This window comes from Amphibalanus amphitrite, unplaced genomic scaffold (genome assembly GCF_019059575.1).
Source record: "Amphibalanus amphitrite isolate SeventyFive unplaced genomic scaffold, NRLGWU_Aamphi_draft 000937F_arrow, whole genome shotgun sequence".
NCBI lineage: Eukaryota > Metazoa > Arthropoda > Thecostraca > Balanomorpha > Balanidae > Amphibalanus > Amphibalanus amphitrite.
Window position 1 is genome coordinate 42,191 of NW_024882431.1, and position 20,310 is coordinate 62,500.

General features: G+C 49.6%; 1 protein-coding gene across 2 annotated transcripts in view; it reads left to right on the forward strand.

Moving 5' to 3' along the window:
* The first annotated feature begins 1,286 nt into the window (after positions 1-1,286).
* Positions 1,287-20,310, forward strand: part of LOC122368298 (graves disease carrier protein-like) — a 25,402-nt gene continuing 6,378 nt past the window's right edge. Inside the window, exons 1-6 of one of the 2 annotated variants that reach the window (XM_043342106.1) lie at positions 1,287-1,536; positions 2,539-2,631; positions 3,108-3,241; positions 17,981-18,166; positions 18,487-18,643; positions 19,744-19,885. In XM_043342106.1, the coding sequence (XP_043198041.1) occupies positions 1,473-1,536; positions 2,539-2,631; positions 3,108-3,241; positions 17,981-18,166; positions 18,487-18,643; positions 19,744-19,885 (776 nt within the window). In that variant the 5' untranslated portion in view covers positions 1,287-1,472. The remainder of the gene's footprint in view (positions 1,537-2,538; positions 2,632-3,107; positions 3,242-17,980; positions 18,167-18,486; positions 18,644-19,743; positions 19,886-20,310) is intronic. The other variant, XM_043342107.1, reaches the window with a different exon arrangement.

Here is a 20,310-nt window from a genome sequence, read left to right on the forward strand (position 1 = left end):
GTTAACCGTGGGTCCGATCGGCACGGGGAAAACAGCATCGTGTAGAGAATCGAACGGGCTATCGAATGGTGTGCGATGCGGAGGATGGCACGTGCCACGTGCACATGTGAGGGCAATTCCATTTCAAAAAGTGCCGTTTTAAACGGATTTTGGATTTCATTTTATTTTCACGTGACCGCCAGACAGCGTGAGTTGAAACAACGCCTACCTACTGGCAAGAGAAATGTACCGCCTCTCGTGGAAAAATTGTGAAAAGCTAATTGATCAAAAACAAGGTGGAACAAATCGCTGGAGAAAATGACATTTGTCCATAATGTGCCACAAAATAATTACACGGGTTTTGCTGCTTAACCTGATACGTTTGACAATTGAAAATGCTATCATTAGAAAGAGCATTCAATTCTCTCCAAGATCCAATCATCACGTTTGCATGACAAGCAGCAGTATTCTTTAAAATATTAATGTTTCAAACCTCTGCAAAACCATTTTTAGCGAAAATTAGCTACGCCTTTCATTTGTCATAAAAACCACGCACCTGAATTATAAAACACATTTGACAGGGTCACTGAACTATTGACAGGTTCTGAAGTAGAAAGCATGCTTATCAGACACGGGCACCTCGATCTGATGGATATTTTTTCCAAACCAAAACGTTTAGCCATCAAAAAGCAATCGACCGAAATGGATAGATAACCCAACCGACACAAGAACAACCAAACACCCGCCGATCGAAAATACCCCTTTTCGCGTTGCGGAGCACGCGGGTCACCCTAGTTATTCCTATTTCTAGTCAGACTTCAGAATTAATGTCAAAAATCTGGAACAAGTGGGTATATCAAATAATGCATCATCAGACCCACATTTGCTCCCCATCCTGTTTAGTACAAAATGGAAATATTATCGGCTGAGAAATACTTAATGTTAAGGCTAGTAGAAAGTTGTGCCTAGTTTGACATACGTGTACTATTGCAAAAGAGCAGGCTTGAATTAGGGCAATTATGGCGCAGTAAATAAAATGTATTCTTCTTGTTTGAATCTGAATACGTCATTAGACAAAAGAGCAATACAAGCAAAATATTGACAGAGTATGTGTCATCCTCACATATTTTCGATTTTTTTTGCAAACAGAACCAGCGATAAATCAAACAAAACAATTTTTCTGGAAATTACATGTTGCAATAAATTATGGTTTGTTTCCGACGCGACGATTTGTTGAAATATTATGACGTAATAGAACGTAACAAAATCACGATCGAAAGGAAAGGAGTTCTCATTCTCATATTTTCGCTCGCTCCATTTCGAGGCTGGTGGTGTTGGTGGTGTGGTCGAGGTCCGTGCTTCGTGAATAAATTATCACGATATAGGGGCTTTCTGTCGAATTTTGTGCCCCTTATTAGACGTGCAAGTGCTGATTGGTATCAGAAAGCTCAATTAGCTGCAGTTGCAGTGATCAAACGTGTTTTGCGATCAAAATGAAGGAAAACGAGCCAGTCACTCATGATGCCAAGTCACTTTGCAAAGCTTTTTTGGCTGGAGGTAAGCATGTTTTAAGTGATGTTTTTGAGCTGTTAGAATTTGAATACCAATAACTTATGGTAACGGTGGGGCAGGCGTCACCAACAGCGTTCTGTTCTTCGTATCACAAATTGTTGTCCATCAGTTTTGAGGCAAAACAAATAAACAGAACCTAACCAAACCTAACCTAACCCTACCTAAAATGGCATTAGTAGAGCAGACGTCACACGAAGGTTTTCAAACTGAGGAGAGGCACTGTAGGTTTGTAGGTTGTAGGGTAGGTTTGTAGGTTTGTAGGTTGTAGGTTTTTAGGTTGTAGGTTTTTAGGTTGTAGGTTTGTAGGTTGTAGGTTAGGTTAGGTCAGGTTAGGTTAGGTTAGGTTTGTTTAGGTTTTGTTAGAAAGAAGCACCTCCGGGTATAGCGCCTCTCCTTGGTTGGAAAACCTTCGTGTGACGTCTGCTCTACTAATACCCCTAAAATAACCTTATCAAACCTATCCTAGCCTTGAATTGTCCCAATAAGACAAATTTTCAAAATTTTCAACGGACGAAGTTAGGTAGGGTTAGGTTAGGTTTGGTTAGGTTCTGTTAATGGTGACGCCTGCCCCACCGCTACCGAACTTATTGCATGATATTTCTGTCTATACCAATATTCCATAGAAATGATCATGTGAAATGGGCACATTCAGCCATAAATGTATTATTTATTTATTTTCATTAGGTATCTGTAATATCAATTTTAACCCACACCAAAGCTATGTAAACCAGGTGAATGCTCTTAACGCAAAAGTGTTGGAAAATGAAATTAGTAGCTGTGATTGGGGCAAACCAGGTGGCCAGTAGGTGACGAAACATGATGGCATGAGACAGGGGGTCAAATTGTTGTCGGTATTTAATGCTCATTGCAATTACTGCAGCAGCAATTGCTCTGGGTACTGGGTAGATTATTGTTCTCCTATTCCCAGGTGTGTTGGGAGGACCACTCCAGTTTCTCCAAGACTGACTGTTTCTCTCATGTTGCCAGGTGTGGCAGGAATGTGCGCCAAGACCACGGTGGCGCCGCTGGACAGGATAAAAATCCTCCTGCAGGCCCACAACAAGCACTATAAGCACCATGGTGAGAGCTACCGACTGTCCGTCCAAACACTAACAATTAACCTGTGACTTAGGTAGATCCAGCAAGCGGACATATCTCTTTCTCCAAATTAAAAAAAAACTCGGATTTCACTTTGATAGAACAGCGTAAGAGGTTAAAACAACTTTTTAAATAAAAGCTGCTTGGTGTTTTGTCTGTTCTAAAAACAACAAATTTTCATCAATTTCAAGCGCAGGCGGCAGCAAACCCTTGGATTTGCCATTGGCCTGTGATGTGATCAATCCTGCACTGTGGTGGTGCCAGGTGAAGCAAAGTGTTAACCCAGGTGATGTCACTTGTGCACGGTCCAGCGCCTTCCCATAATGGAATAGTAAACTGCCGCATTATTTATTTTTTGGTCCGACAATGAGCCTTGCCTAACATAATTCTCAAAATTCATATTTACATCAGGTTGCCAAACTGTTCAGTGGTAACTCAACCTTCCTGTGTCTCGGCAGGCGTATTTAGCGGCCTGCTGAACATTGTCCGTCAGGAACGGTTCCTGGCCCTCTACAAGGGCAACGGCGCCCAGATGGTGCGCGTGTTCCCCTACGCCGCCACTCAGTTCGCCGCCTTCGAGATCTACAAACAGGTCAGTCAGCTGAGCCGGCGGACGGGGACAAGGCCGAGGGGCAGGTTCGAATCTGTGTAGGGATGGTGTTTTAGACGAGCTCGCTGTAATTGAGCTGGGACGCATATTGTTAGTTTGGTTTTCTAGGCGGGGTTTTGAACATTCATGAACAATGTAACCCTAACGGCCTAACGTCGGTCACTTGACTAGTAAATAATGCGGTCCCTGGTCCAATCCTGGTCCAATCGGTGAACCCCAATCCTGGCTACAGACTGTGGGAACGTGCGTCACGTCCACCGGTACCGCCGTGTTCAATAACCGCACCATCATCGACCAACTACTGAGCCCTTCCGCCAGAAATGGCCTTCCGAAACCCGGCGTATGATAGTGTGCAATGATGAGCGTCACCAGACGTGTGGAATGACCTCAGGGGCAACAATAGGGACTATAGTTCGTTTTTTTTAAGGACTCTGGCTCCAAGCATGTTTTTCGAAAAAGCACGCGTTTTAGCGAGCAAAACGAGCAAAAACTGAACCTGAGAAACTCGAACGTCGCCTTATTTTAACATGTGAAGTATTCCCAATAAATTCCATACGTGCGTTTTGGAAACAAGATATGAGAACAATGGTAACGTCATGCTGTCGAACTTCTATTGCAATGTAACGTATAATAACTGTCATGGACGAAACCGCTTACTGGATTATAACCGCGGCAACAGTGAAAAACGAAGTTTCCCCCAAATTCGTCGAAACTTTGTCCCATGGTACGGACATTGGGTGTCCCAAAATTTGCGAGTTTGGGTGGGAAGTGACATCCAGTTCAAAATAATTTTTCACTCACCTCCAATTTTCCAGAGCAATTTTTCACTCCCTATTTTATTAATAAAGAGCATCTGTGTGTCCGCCTGTGTACCTTTTACCTCCTGCCACAGTCCATAGGTACTCCATTCAATTATCTTGTAAAGCGCTCTCACATCCTCCAACATTGAAAAATAAACTGCTGACCCTGTTTTAAGCTCTTTTTTGTGCCGTTCTGGCCGGTGATTTTCCACTCTCAGCCCTCTTTGTAATGACAAATATTCCCCTCCGACACCCTAGCTAAAATATAATTTTGGGACACTGTTGGGTGCCTGCTGCCACCAGCGACGTCATCATAGTATGCTTATTTTTCAAGACACAATTTCCGGGTACTTACCGTGCACAATTTGAAATCGAATATTTTTTCGGTAAGAAATTCTTGGCCAGACGCTGAAGCTGCCAAAACTCACGTGAGAGCTTTGATAAGGAACTTGGAGCCAGCGTCCTTTTGAAAAAACGAACTATTTTTCCCCTGTGATCGTGTGGGTGCTGGTACTACCATTTTCTTGCCGATATGCCCTTACATCTGGCCTCCACCAAGGCCCGTTTGCGATGTGCGTTAACTTCGGAGGTGGCTCCGCTCAGCGTTGGTGTCCGAGCACTACTACTCCGATTCTCAGCCAGTAGATGTCACCAGGGTAGAGCGCTTTTTTCCCACGTTAATGACCTTCTCCCCCTCCTCATTTCACGGCCCTTACGATAACGACGTTTGGTTACTGCGCCGGCGCGGCGGGCGGCGCCGACTGAGGGAGATCATGGTGTGTAAACACCGCGCGGAAGGAACACGTCTCTCGACAAGCCTTCCCGGCGCCGTCCTTAGCCTGGTGTAGGTACTTCCTACCCAGTTAGAACGAAACTGATTATTTGATATGGATACATGTTATCGAATATTGAGTCTGCCGCAGCTCTAGTCACAAGAATGCGTCTGATATCCTCACATGATTGACCTGACGGCATTGTTTTAGTGAAATGCAGTGCTAGATTCACATTGCTACCTGCTACACATACTACCAGTAAAACGCCTTATAGGACGACAAACGGAGCGAGCGAGAGGGTGGGCCTTGCACGTGGGAAATTGTGAGGGGGTACCTCCAACTGACTTGTGCACGGTACCCTACTAACCGGTCTCTAGCAATGTGCCATATTTGACCGCTGTGCCGCAGCAGCTTTAGCCTTCCAGTCCGGCAGCCAGATGCACATCGATGTTTTCAAACAAAAATATCAAACAAGTCCAACAAAGATCATGAAAAATATGTCAATGTCGCTCAGAAGAAACGTCTCCAACGTCCCAACGATCCGGCCAAAAGGGTTAGCAGATACGTCCGGCGTTCTCTCGCGGAGACAGATGGGGACTACGGACCCGGCTGTGCAGCACCCGACTTAGAGGACCGCGATATTCAGCAATATTAGCTCAAAACAAAGGAGTTCTTAGACAGCCTTGGAAGCACTGCTGTGGAGCGTGCCCAAATCGCTGAGAACATTGCTGATGACAAGGAAGAGTGGCACCGCGAGCGACGCAAACGCGTCACTGCGACAACCTTTCACCAAATAGCGAATATGCGAGACTCAACGTCAAACAAAAACATCATGAACAGACTTCTTTACGATACAACAAAAGATTTAGATACACCTGCTCTGCAGTATGGCCGCGTCAACGAGGAGCTAGCTATACAAGCATATGAAAAGCAAACAAACACTGAAGTGAACAGACCAGTTGGGCTGGCAGTGCACCCGAAGCATCCATTTTTGGCCGCCATTCCTGATGGAATCGTTTCTGATGACATCATAGTAGAAGTGAAATGTCCCAAAAGTGCAGAGAACACTTCACTGGAAAGACTGGCTGCGTCTTCTAGTGGACTAACTAGTTTTTTTTCTTGACGACAAACTTGAGCTAAAAAAGAGTCACCAATATTACACCCAAGTTCAGTGCCAGTTGGCTTGCACTGGTGCAAAGTTCTGTGACTTTTTTGTCTGGACACCAAACGAAACGTCATGTCAGCGCATAGCTGCTGACGAAACGTTCATCGCAAACAGACTGGAAAAAGTAAAGCCATTTTATGATGAGTGCATCGTGCCTGAAATGATAGATCCCCGCAAAGCACGACACATGCCGTTCCGTGAGCGGTCAAGGTATAGGGAGCCCAAGGGCAAAGACGCGAAGAAAAAAAAACATACAGGATGAGGCGACTATAAAAAAATCATCACGTGCAGGACGACGCCCATCATGGCAAAAAAAAGGTAAAAAAGGGAGCGACTCACAACAGTGAATGAGACTTCGATGTAACATATCATTGGCTCAGATGTCGACCACGCATCAGCTAAGGTAATTTCAGCAATCGTGTCAAAACTGAAGCATTCGCTCAGCATCATGCCGATCTCATTTTGTGCTCCTTGTTCTGTGTCAGTTTCGTGTCATGTACGAATGCAATATGTCAATGCATGCCATGGATGCAATATTATGTACCGGTTATTACGAGCGAGCGAGCGCAGCGAGCGAAGCGAAGTCTTTTCAATATAAGGGGAAAATCTCGGTATGAGCGGCCCGGCCCGGCCCGGCCCGGCCTGTAACGCTTTTGAGAGGCTTATATCTCAGCAACCGCTGGACCGATTGGCCTGCGGTCTTTTTTGCTGGGTAGCCCCATCCCTTCTACCCCGTAATTGACTACTTTTGATACACCTCAGTGACCGTCGTGGCACGTGTCACGTGAAAAGCCAAGGGTGTTGAAGCTGTTTTGCAAAAGTAGTGATTTTGATAGGCTCATATCTCAGCAGCCGCTTGGGCGATTGACTTGCGGTAATTTTTGTAGGGTAGCAGCATCTCTTATACCAAAAATAGGATACTCTCGATGCATGTGGGTCACCCCCAGTGCACGTGCAAAATACAACAATAAGAGGTGTCAAATTTGTTCCCATTTTTACGAGCGAGCGAGCCCAGTGAGCGAAGTGAGTCTTTTCAATATAACGGAAAAATCTCAGTATGAGCGGCCCGGCCCGGCCCGGCCCGGCCTGTAACGCTTTTGAGAGGCTTATATCTCAGCAACCGCTGGACCGATTGGCCTGCGGTCTTTTTTGTTGGGTAGCCCCATCCCTTCTACCCCGTAATTGACTACTTTTGATACATCTCAGTGACCGTCGTGGCGCGTGCCACGTGAAAAGTCAAGGGTATTCAATCTGTTTTGCAAAAGTAGTGATTTTGAGATACCCATATCTCAGCAGCCGCTTGGGCGATTGGCTTGCGGTAATTTTTGTAGGGTAGCAGCATCCCTTCTACCAAAAATAGGATACTCTCGATGCATGTGGGTCACCCCCAGTGCACGTGCAAAATGCAACAATAAGAGGTGTCAAATTTGTTCCCATTTTAATAACTCGGTAATTACTGGGGCGATTTCGCTGAAACTTGGCATACAGGTAGGCACCCACCAGACAATGCATTCCCATGTGTTGCGGTTAAGGTGCTACTGCACGTGCGCACGTGCAGGGAGCGCTTCCAGATCTCGAGAACGGCTGGGCCGATTGCGCTCAAATTTGGTACACGGTTGGGGACCAGTTAGTAGGGTGCCGTCCAAAAGTCAGTTTGGACCCCGTTTGCACGTGCGCACGTGCAGAATGCCGCTTCCAGATCTCAGGAACGGCTGCGCCGATTGCGTTCAAATTTGGTACATCGCTAGCGACCGGTTAGAAGGGTGCTTTGCGCAAGCCCGTTGGAAGTACCCTCTCGCCCTTCCGCACGTGCAGGGCTCACTATCTCGCTCGCTCGTTCTTCGCCCAAAAGGCGTTTTACTGGTAAAAACTCGGTAAGTAATGGGGCGATTTCGCTGAAACTTGGCATACAGGTAGGCACCCACCAGGCAATGCATTCCCATGTGTTGCGGTTAAGGTGCTACTGCACGTGCGCACGTGCATGGGGCGCTTCCAGATCTCGAGAACGGCTGGGCCGATAGCGCTCAAATTTGGTACACGGTTGGGGACCAGTTAGTAGGGTGCCGTGCAAAAGTCAGTTTGGACCCCGTTTGCACGTGCGCACGTGCAGAATGCCGCTTCCAGATCTCAGGAACGGCTGGGCCGATTGCGTTCAAATTTGGTACAACGCTAGCGACCGGTTAGATTCTAACCGTTAGAAGGGTGCTTTGCGCAAGCCCGTTGAAAGTACCCTCTCGCCCTTCCGCACGTGCAGGGCTCACTATCTCGCTCGCTCGTTCTTCGCCTAAAAGGCGTTTTACTGGTACTGGTATGTTTTCATTGGCTTCGCCTCTGCACTGTGTCAGCAGAGCAGAGGCCATACTGGGGATTTATGTGTGATGCATCGCTGATATATAACTACTGATGCACTGTTTTATTACTTTCCGTGAGTATTACAATACATAGTAGTACTGGTTCTTCCTTCTTGGTCTTGAGCTTCACCATGTGGTTGCTATATACCGATACCACATTATTTGCCGACGTGTTGTGAATTGTGATCGCTATACAAATGCTGCTTCAGAGTAGGTACTATGCGATTGTAATATTACTGACGTATAGACAGACTGGCCACAATCAAATTCAAGCATGCCATCACAGTTCACATGCAATACCCATGTTTATTTAGGGGAGAAGGTAAAGTATAGGCGCCAAGGTTGGTAGTTGGTAACCTGTGTATCGATATACCTACTACTTATATAAAATCCACTAATCTCATTCAATCCACCCACCCGCCGTATTTTCCTCCGACAACCAAGAGTTCGCTTCTGTTCCGGCAGAGTTTCACGGCCACCGGCACACGCGGGAACCCCAGACCGTAAATCACCGTGTGTTGACAGTCCCTCCCCGCCGGTCGGCGCGACTCGCGGGTTTTATTACATGGGGGAACGGCAGGGACCGAGGCGGAGACCCATACGACATCTAGCGGCACTCCCTTGAACCAACAAAACCGTCAAAAAGTGGATATGAATCGGGCTTAATTCCAGTCACAGTTCAGATATTTCTGAAAAGTAAACTTCATTTTCGTGTGAAGAAATGTTCTGTGCACATTTCTATGTAGCCGGTTTTTTATTTTATGCCTCACACAAAAAATGAAAGATGAGCAAAGTTTTACTTTCATTTTTCGCAACATTGCAAAAAGAAAATGGAAAATCGGAGTACATAGAATTGTTGTCCACTTTGAGGAGATGCGGGTGCCATTCATTTTTTGCGCCTAGTTTGAATGACATTCAATGAATTTCGGCTCAAACTTTTCAGTTTTTCCACCTTTATCGTGCAATATCAACGTGAATATTGCACGGAATCAAACAACTTGTCCAAAGTAGGCTTTGTATACCCATGGAGCAGGTACATGCCAAATTTGAGGCTAATATCTCCATCGGTTTTCAAGATATTGCGGTTTTTCACCTCCCATTGACTTAACACTAACATCGCACCCTTAAGCTAAGATTTGCATAGCTACGACTGACGTAGGTATACACCTGTCAAGTCTCTGCGGATATACCATTGCCCAATGCCGTGCCGGCCTTGCGGGTTCTGTGTGACCTCGTGGGCTCTGGCTGACGGATCTGCGTCGTTAAAACGTGATCTGCAATATGGGAGGCGCCCAGTGCTGTGACGCACGTTCGGTTCTGTGACGTCTGTCCTCAGTGGTGACGTACGTACGTCATCGAGCACGTGATGCTGTATACGAACGTCCTGTTGGACAGACGCGCCCGTATTAACTTCATTTAATAATTCCAGACTCGTTCCCACTTCCCGTGCATAAACAAGGCCTCGGATACGGATTTTTCCAACAAGCTTCTGTGCCTTAACTGCCCCCCCCCCCCCCCGGTGACGTCTTGCAATGGAGTAGGGGTCTTGTAGATGTTTATAGTTGGCATTTCGTCCCGTTCCCAAGATAAGATCTCAACTCTACGACGTTTCGGCCCGTCATCGTTAAGTGTTCTAGTTGCTAGGAGGTATGTTTATTTTGGCTCAATTAGCCATCTAAATGGTGGACTTCCTAATGTTGGGATTTGTTTCTCTGGGCATTTACGTATTGTCTCACTTGCGTCACATTCAGGATGGCTACTGGGCACTCGCAAGAACGCATTGCGTCCCTAATGGGCTGGCCAACTCGCTGACATGTATGAGACGTGTCGATGAATAAACACTTCCAATCGTCCCTTAGAGACGCTGATGCAGTCCAAAGTCGCACTGTTATGCCTGAAACAGACTCTTTCCGCAGTCAGGAAATCGCATGCGAGAGCCTATTCAAATACATGGAAGCACGCTCGCATCAATCGCACGCACCTCCCCGATGCGATTGATGCGGGAAGAATTATAATGTATTTGAATAGGCTCTCGCATGCGATTTCCTGAACGCGGAAAGAGTATGTTTCAGCCTTTAGGCAAGCGTGTGCCGCCCGACACTTACAATTACGTTACCTGACGCGAGACACTGAAGCGAGTTATCCATGATCGTGCGTTATACTACTTACCTGCACAGTGTATTTGTGCTGTTCACGACAGGTCTGATATTCTTTTTATTTTCGGCATTGTGATCCCAGTGGTACAGACAATGTGTGGCTCTTGGTACTACCAAAAGACAGTACCTAATACTGCAGCGTCATGGTCACATGATGCGTTCGTTAGCCACTACAACAATAAATAAACACTATCGGTCTCGGAAAACTGTGTCAGGGTCACGGTCGTTGGTACCAGATGTGAGGATTCGCGCATAGGGTCCCTTATTAGCAACAGCCTTTTGAACTTTGGTGGATGAAATGATAACGATTTTCATTTTACTGGTGGCTGAAGTCCAGCTGGTTTATATATCCTAAGTTTTTGCCACGAATATACCTATCCTCAGCGAGGGCGAGCATTCTGGAAACGATGCTCAAGCCTCTCAAGTCAAGTTCTCTGTAAATTTGTTCTCAGCTCGCACCCCGCGGCCTCCCGCCGGTCGAGCCAGACCGTGTTATTCACCTGCAGCCCACTCCGACCTGTTTACACGGTTTCATCGCGATGTCTGCCGTGATAACTCTAAGCCGCTCCCGCAGGTAAACGCTTGTGCGTGATCGGGGTGATGACCTTGACGGTGACCTTGAACCCGGGCAGTCAGCTGTTGTAGTTTTATGACGTCATCTTTTCTGGCGTGTCGATCAACGACTCGCCGGGAGCGTGTTGTGAGTTAGAGTTTGCTATCCGTGACTGCGCTTACTGGACTCTGTTTATGCGTAACCGAGCCCAACAGTGTCCGAATGGCGGCGTGGCAGCGTGATTTCCAATGGTGTTCAAGCCTGTCACGTAGTTTTAGCTCCCTTCTTTTTGGCACTGGGCGGCTCCGTTCTTGTATGTACTGCTGTACCATATCCCGTCTTTCTTCACTTTCCAGTTTGGCTGGATTCGTTAGTCGTCCGAGCCACTGCGGCTCTGTCTCGTGGAGCGTCGTTCCAGACCATATGTGGTAGCATGTCGCCTCGCGTCTGCTGCCGTCCGGCCGGGCGGCCGTCTGAACGGTGGTCTCAGTTGGAACGGTCTCAACACCTCTCGTCTGCTGCCGTCTGGCCGATCGTCTGAACGGTCTCCGCACCCGGTTCCCTGTCGTCTGCCGCCGATCGCTCCGTAGATGAGCGGTCACTCACACCTTCCGTTCGCGGTCTGTCGTCGACCGGAGCGGCTGGCACGTCTGTCGAGCGCACGCCACCGCTCATCCAGAGGCGCGCTTTGCACTTTCAACCGGTTGGCTTAGTTGAGGGAAATATTAATGAGCACTGAACCTGGCCTCTTTTCTACGCCAATTTACACGTCCCCAGAATAGGTATTAGGTATGTACCGTGCAGTGACTACTACAAGTTAGCACGTTTGTTCGCTGAACAGTTAGTGAAGGGGGTCTAGTGACCAGTGTTAACGGTTTAATTTACGGTGTTAACCGTTTCACGGCCCGCGGCGGCTGGTGTTGGCGGCACGGTGTCTCCAGCGGCCGGCGCTGCGTGAGCGGCATCTGTCGCACGTGTAGCGGGCTCCGGTGAATAGGCCCCTGTCGGGTATCCAGGTCGGACGGACGCACCGGCCAGGGAGGCCGGACCGGGTGGGGTTCCAGATGTGGTGGACGCTGGTCGGTGGATCGAGGACCCTGATAGGCTCATCGTGGAGGCCGGGCATTCCTGAAATACTGAGTGTTGTTCGAGGTGGGACTTGTTTTAGTCCAAGTGCCAACGCTCTTGGAGTGTGGCTTGCGTAATGAGTGAGCGTTTTGGTGGTTTTGCCCGCTGGTCAGGTGGCCCTCAGAATCTTCGTCTCTCCTTTTTATGGCATGGACGATTATCTATTTCGAACTGCATCCACCAGTCAGAACTGCAACTTTCAAGTCATTTACGAAGCCCAACAGCTGCAATAGTAGAGACTCCAGTGTTGGACCCCCTTTTGGCCCCTGGATTGCACTTCGTTTATGGTCCCCAACCACCAGCCCCCATTTCGAACACCCCACGCCGAGCCTCCTGTGATCCACGGTCGTTGGGCTGCGGCCCCACCAGCCCCCATTTCGAACACCCTACGCCGAGCCTCCTGTGATCCACGGTCGTTGGGCTGCGGCCGTCCGCAGTTGGCAGGGTGCACGTGCTTTGTCGCCCCGGGGCCGGCCAGTGTCACTATTTTATAGACGACGGCAGCTACCAGCACCTGGCAGAGCGGCTGGGGTCTGTCCCCCAGGCCAAACCTCCCTGGAGGTGGCGATATCACTTCAGGAAGTCTTCGCTTCTCGTACAGTTGCGCTTTTACGATTTACTTGGTGTTATTGAGACACTTTTTGGAAGTGATGGAACTGATTTCAGTTTCACTTACCGTGGGAGGCGCTTTTACCATTGTTCCGTCAACTATAATGTAAAGTTCTCGTTAGGGCGTTTAATGACGTTTTGCTCTCTAATTCTGTGTCTCGGTGGCTGGCTTGTATTATCTGTCTCTGCTTTTTTCGTGGACACGTTTAATATATTACTTTTGTCCTGTCACTCCTGCTCCTAACGTATTTTCTACTGTTCCGCACTATCAGCAGTAGGTGATGAAGATGTCAACGCGGTGACTGGACATTGTCGAGGTTATTCTCTAAAGCCGTGATATAACTTTCCTAATGAGTTTGCTAATATGACCCATATTTAGCACAGATGTCCCATGTAAAGCAGAATCAAATTCTGTCGGAAACGGATCGAACTGAGGCTCATTGCGTCCTTGGCGGACAGCCAGTTGTTGAATAAGCTTCCTCGCCCATCTTTTACACCATCCTCGATAACCCGACATGTGATGTCAACACATTCAGATTCACATTAGTAGGATCTCCGTCTGGAACTAAGTCGAATCTCGGCGCATCTCCCAGTATCTCGCGGTGTTCACATTACGGAACCTCGGCTGAGTGCGACAGAGCACCATCTGCCCACTGTCGGCTCAGTTAAATGTCGGTCAGACTCTGACCTTGACCGGAATTCAGTCGGAACGAAACTGGCCACGTCACGGAACACACGTCTGGAGCCCAGTGGTAGAGCGGCCGGAATGCAGCAGCGACAGACGCGTGTAATCACGGAAACACACGTCTGGAGCCCGGCGGTAGAGCGGCTGGATTGTGCCCGCCCGACAGACACGTGTAATCACGGAACACACGTCTTGAGCCCGGCGGTAGAGCTGCCGGATTGTCTCAGCGACAGACACGGGCAGATATGCCACGGAACACGCGTCTGGAGACCGGCGGTAGAGCGGCTGGATTGTCTCAGCGACAGATGCGTGTACTGATGGAGGCGAAATGCCCGTGCGATTAGGGGGGATGCTGTGTGTCAAAAGCCTTCCTGGGCTAAGTTGTATTTTGCACGTTTGCTTTAGTTATGCTGCTCCTTTACATTTGCAAGTATTTATCAAATGATATGTCTTGCTCGGTTCTGCAGCTTGGCTTCTTGTAAAGCTCCCAATGCATCCTCACGGAGCAGGCTGAATGTGAAACTGTGAGATGGCACGTGCAGGCCAATGATAGCTCACCAGACACCACTGGCATTATATAAACAGATCAGAGCCGCATTATCAGCCCGAGCGGCACCAGGTCAAAGTCAGACCATACGGCGGTGCAGCGGCACAGACTGCACGTGGCGGGCTATCGCAGGGTTGTGTATTCGCGCCGCTATTTATGTAGCGGCCACGCGGCACCTGAATACATTTGAATGGCTGGGTGGCTGATAGTAGTGAATGGTTGGGACAGATCGACGGCGTGTTTTGTTTGTGTATAGATGCTAGGTGATATCGAACCAGCAGCTGGTGAGGTGCTGCAAAGACACACACGAAGCGCGTGCTCGGGCTGGGACCTATGCTGACATACAACTAGCACGTTCATATTTTTTTATGAAAATAAACGAGTTCAATGTGTTAAAATGTGGCTGTCGCATTCCCCTTTTGGTCGGGCATCCATTAGGTTCCGTCATGTATTAGGGAGGGTGCGATGAACGTTTTTCGTGGGCTTTATAGAATGGCGATACTTGTGTGTTGATTTCTGACAAAGCTACCATGGGTTCCACGGTGTCGCGTCGTCTGGGGATTGATCCCTGGGCTGGAAGGCAGCTATCCGACTTTGTTGGTTCAATGAACTGGCGATGGTCAGGACGTGACTGACGGGTCACACTACCAGAACTGGCCCCGAGCCAGCTGTGAGGATCTCCTCGAGTGTCGCACTACTGAACACACGCAGTTTGTAACCGCAGACATTCAGATTATTCAACACAGCCCGGCGTACACGAGAAAAACACGGCAGAATACGGGCCTGGCCTATAGGTGCTGTCCTGAGCCTCAGAATCCCAGAGCACGCCGGTGCTGTCCACCTCCCAGTTTACGTCAGACATTAGGTACATCTGAAGATGGTTGATATGCTCAGATGTGCAGCATTCCGTCCTCTCCACTGGCCCTTCCGTGGTTCTCCAAAGTCCAATTCAACATATTTTACTTCCCTCTGGTCCCCGCAATCTTCCAAACAATTCTTTCTCCACTGGGCCTCCGTGGCCCGGCAGTCCAGTCCACCCCCTTGCTGGTCCTGTCCTCGAGACCAGCATTATTTCTGCTTCCGCCCTCCATGGTCCGCTGGTCCAGCCCGCCTCCCCTCCCGCCGGTCCTCCGTGGTCCTCCATGGTCCAGCCCGCCTCCCCTCCCGCCGATCCTCCCTGGTCCAGCCTGTCCTCCCCCTCCCCGGCGGTCCTCAGTGGTCCCGTTGTACGCGATTCACCACTGGAATGCCTAATTCATTGACCATGTATCGTATCCAGGCAGGCGGTGTGCGTACAACGCGGGCCCGCGCCACACGCGCTGGATCACTGATTCTACGGAACGCGATCTGCGGATGGTTTAGCTGTTCGACGTCGTGTGTTGAGGAACAGACGGAAGTGTATGAGCTATGATGAATCGCTCTTTTTGTATTGATTTGATGGATTGCTCATCATGAACATAGTCCGCACAAATGGACGACGCTGACGGCTGGCACCTGTTTCTCAGGCGTAGACCTGTGTCGTAGCGGTGTGTGAGAGCGGCCCGCGGTGGCCTATATCGGCGTCCCGTTATATGGAAGGAAGGTGGGAGGCGATCGCGCGACGTGTGGACTCGGGGGGGGGGAGGAGGAGGGGAGATAATGGAGAGAGGGGTGGGGCGGACTGTGAACCATTGTGAGACAGGTAGAGAGGAACAGAGAGATGAGTAATTCAGCAATACAGAGAACGAAAACGAAATGACGTGCGTCATGCATGATAGTGGTGAAAAAGCTACGAAGTTTTTTTTTTGTCTTTTCGACCCAAGTAATGCCGTGATAATTATGCCATCGATCACTGATTCGTGACAAGGAATATTGCCGGAGATGCTCTTTTGCCAGTCAAATGTAGGGGAAGTGCAATGAGACTGAGAGATTGATGAATTACTCTGAGTCATTTGGCTAACCAATGCTAATGTACCTATATGTAAGCGAGCTGACGTTTACAGCTTACTCCCGCATCACCTACCGTACTGTAGGCAATAGTTGTCACTGATGTGAGCTGCTATCAGAATACTATTGTCATCACATGCTGCTCTTATGCTGGTTGCGGCTTTTCATTTGACCCACGCGAATGGCTCACTGATTGAATGGGTCACTTTGATGGGTAATCTTTACTCCAAGAGCGCGTGAATGAGACCCCTGTGAACATCTGATAGCACGTGTATTGAGTCTGATAAGGCTCCTGAAAGCTGTCTGATGTGTTCGACAAGTGATCTACTGTGGGGTGTTTGGGTACATGCTGTGTTTGGGCGAGGATAATTCCGTATGCTTCTCGGCGTTGTGACCCCGACTCCACCCCTCCCCCTCCTCAAGCATACGTCATGCACCTGTCACCGTTGGGAGCACCTATCCCCACCCATCCACACCCATGCACACTGTAAGGTATCGTATCGTATCAATTTATCTACCTACCTTCTGTCGGGCTTGTGGTCTCGATCTCGGCACAAACCGGCCGCTCTACCGTCACCGTTTCTCAGGCGTGAAGGCACGTCCCTCCCCCCTCCCCTCCCAGGCGACCCGCCGGTCAGCGGCTAACTGTTCCCCGCCGGGGGCGACACATATATGCTAACGCAGACGTGAGAGAATGCGGAGTTAAAACACACGGAGTTTGTACTAGCTTCGGCGGTAAAGCTGCTCACTTACACCACACAGCTGATTTCTAGCCACGACCAACGCCATAACCACTTGTAAAGTAGACAATTTCAAAGCGTTTCTATTGGTTTCTGAATCCCTCTCAAGTTAATTACTAAACCCTGGGTATGGTGTTGACACGCGTACGTTGATGATCCGTATTTGCGAGACATTGCAGAGATCCAGCCGCGTCACTGACCGCTAACCCTTTCTCCATTTGTCAATACAGACGTTCCTGGGTTCCTTGGGCCCCAACAGTCACTTAGGCACGTTAGTCTGGTCTCGGAGATTGACTAACTGTCCCTCTCTATTCGCAGACTTTCCGCAGTCTGCTGGGCCCCAATAGTCATATATAGGCACGTTAGTCTGGTCTCGGAGATTGACTAACTATCCCTCTCTGTCCACAGACGTTCCGCAGTCTGTTGGGCCCCAATAGTCACCTAGGCACGTTAGTCTGGTCTCGGAGATTGACTAACTATCCCTCTCTGTCCACAGACGTTCCGCAGTCTGTTGGGTCCCAATAGTCACCTAGGCACGCTAGTCTGGTCTCGAAGATTGACTAACCATCCCTCTCTGTTTACAGACTTTCCGCAGACTGCTGGGCCCCAATAGTCACCTAGGCACGTTAGTCTGGTCTCGAAGATTGACTAACCATCCCTCTCTGTTTACAGACTTTCCGCAGTCTGCTGGGCCCCAATAGTCACCTAGGCACGTTAGTCTGGTCTCGGAGATTGACTAACTATCCCTCTCTGTCCACAGACGTTCCGCAGTCTGTTGGGCCCCAATAGTCACCTAGGCACGTTAGTCTGGTCTCGGAGATTGACTAACTATCCCTCTCTGTTCACAGACGTTCCGCAGTCTGCTGGGCCCCAATAGTCACCTAGGCACGTTAGTCTGGTCTCGGAGATTGACTAACTATCCCTCTCTGTCCACAGACGTTCCGCAGTCTGTTGGGCCCCAATAGTCACCTAGGCACGTTAGTCTGGTCTCGGAGATTGACTAACTATCCCTCTCTGTTCACAGACGTTCCGCAGTCTGCTGGGCCCCAATAGTCACCTAGGCACGTTAGTCTGGTCTCGGAGATTGACTAACTATCCCTCTCTGTCCACAGACGTTCCGCAGTCTGTTGGGCCCCAATAGTCACCTAGGCACGTTAGTCTGGTCTCGGAGATTGACTAACTATCCCTCTCTGTTCACAGACGTTCCGCAGTCTGCTGGGCCCCAATAGTCACCTAGGCACGTTAGTCTGGTCTCGGAGATTGACTAACTGTCCCTCTCTGTTCACAGACGTTCCGCAGTCTGTTGGGCCCCAACAGTCACATTGGCACGTTCGCCAGTGGCTCGCTGGCCGGGGTGACTGCGGTGTTCTTCACATATCCGCTGGATACCATCCGAGCCAGGCTGGCCTTCCAGGTCACAGGGGAACACAAGTACACCGGCATACTGCACGTGGCCAGCTCTATAGTGAAGGAGGTGAGTACCGAGTACTGCACAAGTACACCGGCATACTGCGCGTGGTCAGCTCTATAGTGAAGGAGGTGTCAGTTCCTAGTACTCTTGTGGTACTGTCTACCGCCCAAGAGGCATTGCATTACTTGCATTCATTGACTTATTACTTAGTTCATTCATTCCCTCACTCTCCCCACTATTCATTCATTGAACTTTGGCCTACTGGTAAAGTAAATGAGATTCAATAAGTTGATCAAGCAATTGTTAGCTTCACTGATCTCCGTATTGATTGATCGAACCTTTTGACTGCTGGTCTGACTGTATGTCTGTCTCCCTGCCATCAGGAGGGCGGCCCGCGCGCGCTGTACCGCGGGTTCGCGGCCACCATGTGCGGTATGGTCCCGTACGCCGGCCTCAGTTTCTACATCTTCGAGCGGATGAAGTACCTGTGTATGCGCTACCTGCCCACATACACGTGCAACCCGTGTAAGGAGAACACCGGTGAGTCATGGTACACGTGTAACCCGTGTAAGGAGAACACCGGTGAGTGGTGCACGTGTAACCCGTGTAAGGAGAAAACCGGTGAGTGGTGCACGTGTAACCCGTGTAAGGAGAACACCGGTGAGTGGTGCACGTGTAACCCGTGTAAGGAGAACACCGGTGAGTGGTGCACGTGTAACCCGTGTAAGGAGAACACCGGTGAGTGGTGCACGTGTAACCCGTGTAAGGAGAACACCGGTGAGTCATGCTACACGTGTAACCCGTGTAAGGAGAACACCGGTGAGTGGTGCACGTGTAACCCGTGTAAGGAGAACACCGGTGAGTGGTGCACGTGTAACCCGTGTAAGGAGAACAGGTCGGTGAGTGGTGCACGTGTAACCCGTGTAAGGACAACACCGGTGAGTCATAGTACACGTGTAGCCCGTGTAAGGAGAACACCGGTGAGTGGTGCACGGCACGAGGCCGAGACACGTGGCAGAGGGCAGGGCACGGACGAGGGAGGGAGGGTGCCATTTCACTCGTGAAGCGTGCAGAACACGAGCCTGATATCATTACGCACGTGCTCTGGCGCACGTGCCTATATTGACTGATGGAATGAACAGAGGACGGATGTCTTATTGAGGCGCTCTAAGGGGATGATTTGGATGGATTCATGGTTTTGTCTATCTGTGGGGCTTATTGAGTGAGTCGCAGGACATGCAGTGTGAAATCTGATGTGCTGCAAAGATACTCAGTGCTACAGGATCGAAAGGCATGCCTTTAGTAGATCCGGCGATCGGAGCTGTAAGCGGTTGCGTCCCTCAAGTTAAGACTCGCTTACAGAGCTCTTTGAGATTGTGTTACATCTTCGAATCTCGAATCAGGCTGGCGGGATTTCATATCCGTAACGTAACCAATGATTCTAAAGTAGTTATACTTTTATTCACGACCTTGTTCAAAACAAGTGTTTTGTATTTCGAAAGGAATATTTGATAACTTCCAGCAGTCCCTGTGTCGCCACTCGACTCAATTTCTTCATCGTATCACACCGTCCAGTTCACCTCCTGACGTCTGCCCTGGTGTCAGCGCCGCTAACCTCTAGTTCCGTCTGCTCCCGGTAGGCGGCCTGGTGCTGGCCGTGCCCGCTAAGCTGCTGTGCGGCGGGATGGCGGGCGCCTGCGCGCAGAGCGTCAGCTACCCGTTCGACGTCACCCGGCGCAGGATGCAGCTGGCCTACATGTCGCCCGAGACGAGAAAATTCGGGTGAGTTGGACCGGGGTCACTCGACGGGTTGGGAGTGGGGAGTGTGAGTCTCACTCTCACCGAGTTGGGAGTGGGGAGGGTGAGTCTCACTCTCACCGAGTTGCGAGTGGGGAGGCCGGGGAGTCTCACTCTCACCGAGTTGGGAGTGGGGAGGGCAAGTCACACTCTGGGACACTCACTGAGTTGGGAGTGTGGTGGGGCGGGAGGGTGAGTCTCACTCTCACCGAGTTAGGAGTGTGGTGAGGCGGGAGGGTGAGCTGTGCTCAGAAACTCGCCAACTCTGTTAGATGGAGTGCGGTGAGTTGGGAGGGGCTAGTGAGGCGTGGTTAGGAGAGGCGTAAGGGGATCGAGTTTTGGTGTACTGTAAGTGGGCATTTATCTGTAATGATGTGTGGGTTAGTTCGGAAGGATTAGCCTTAATGTTT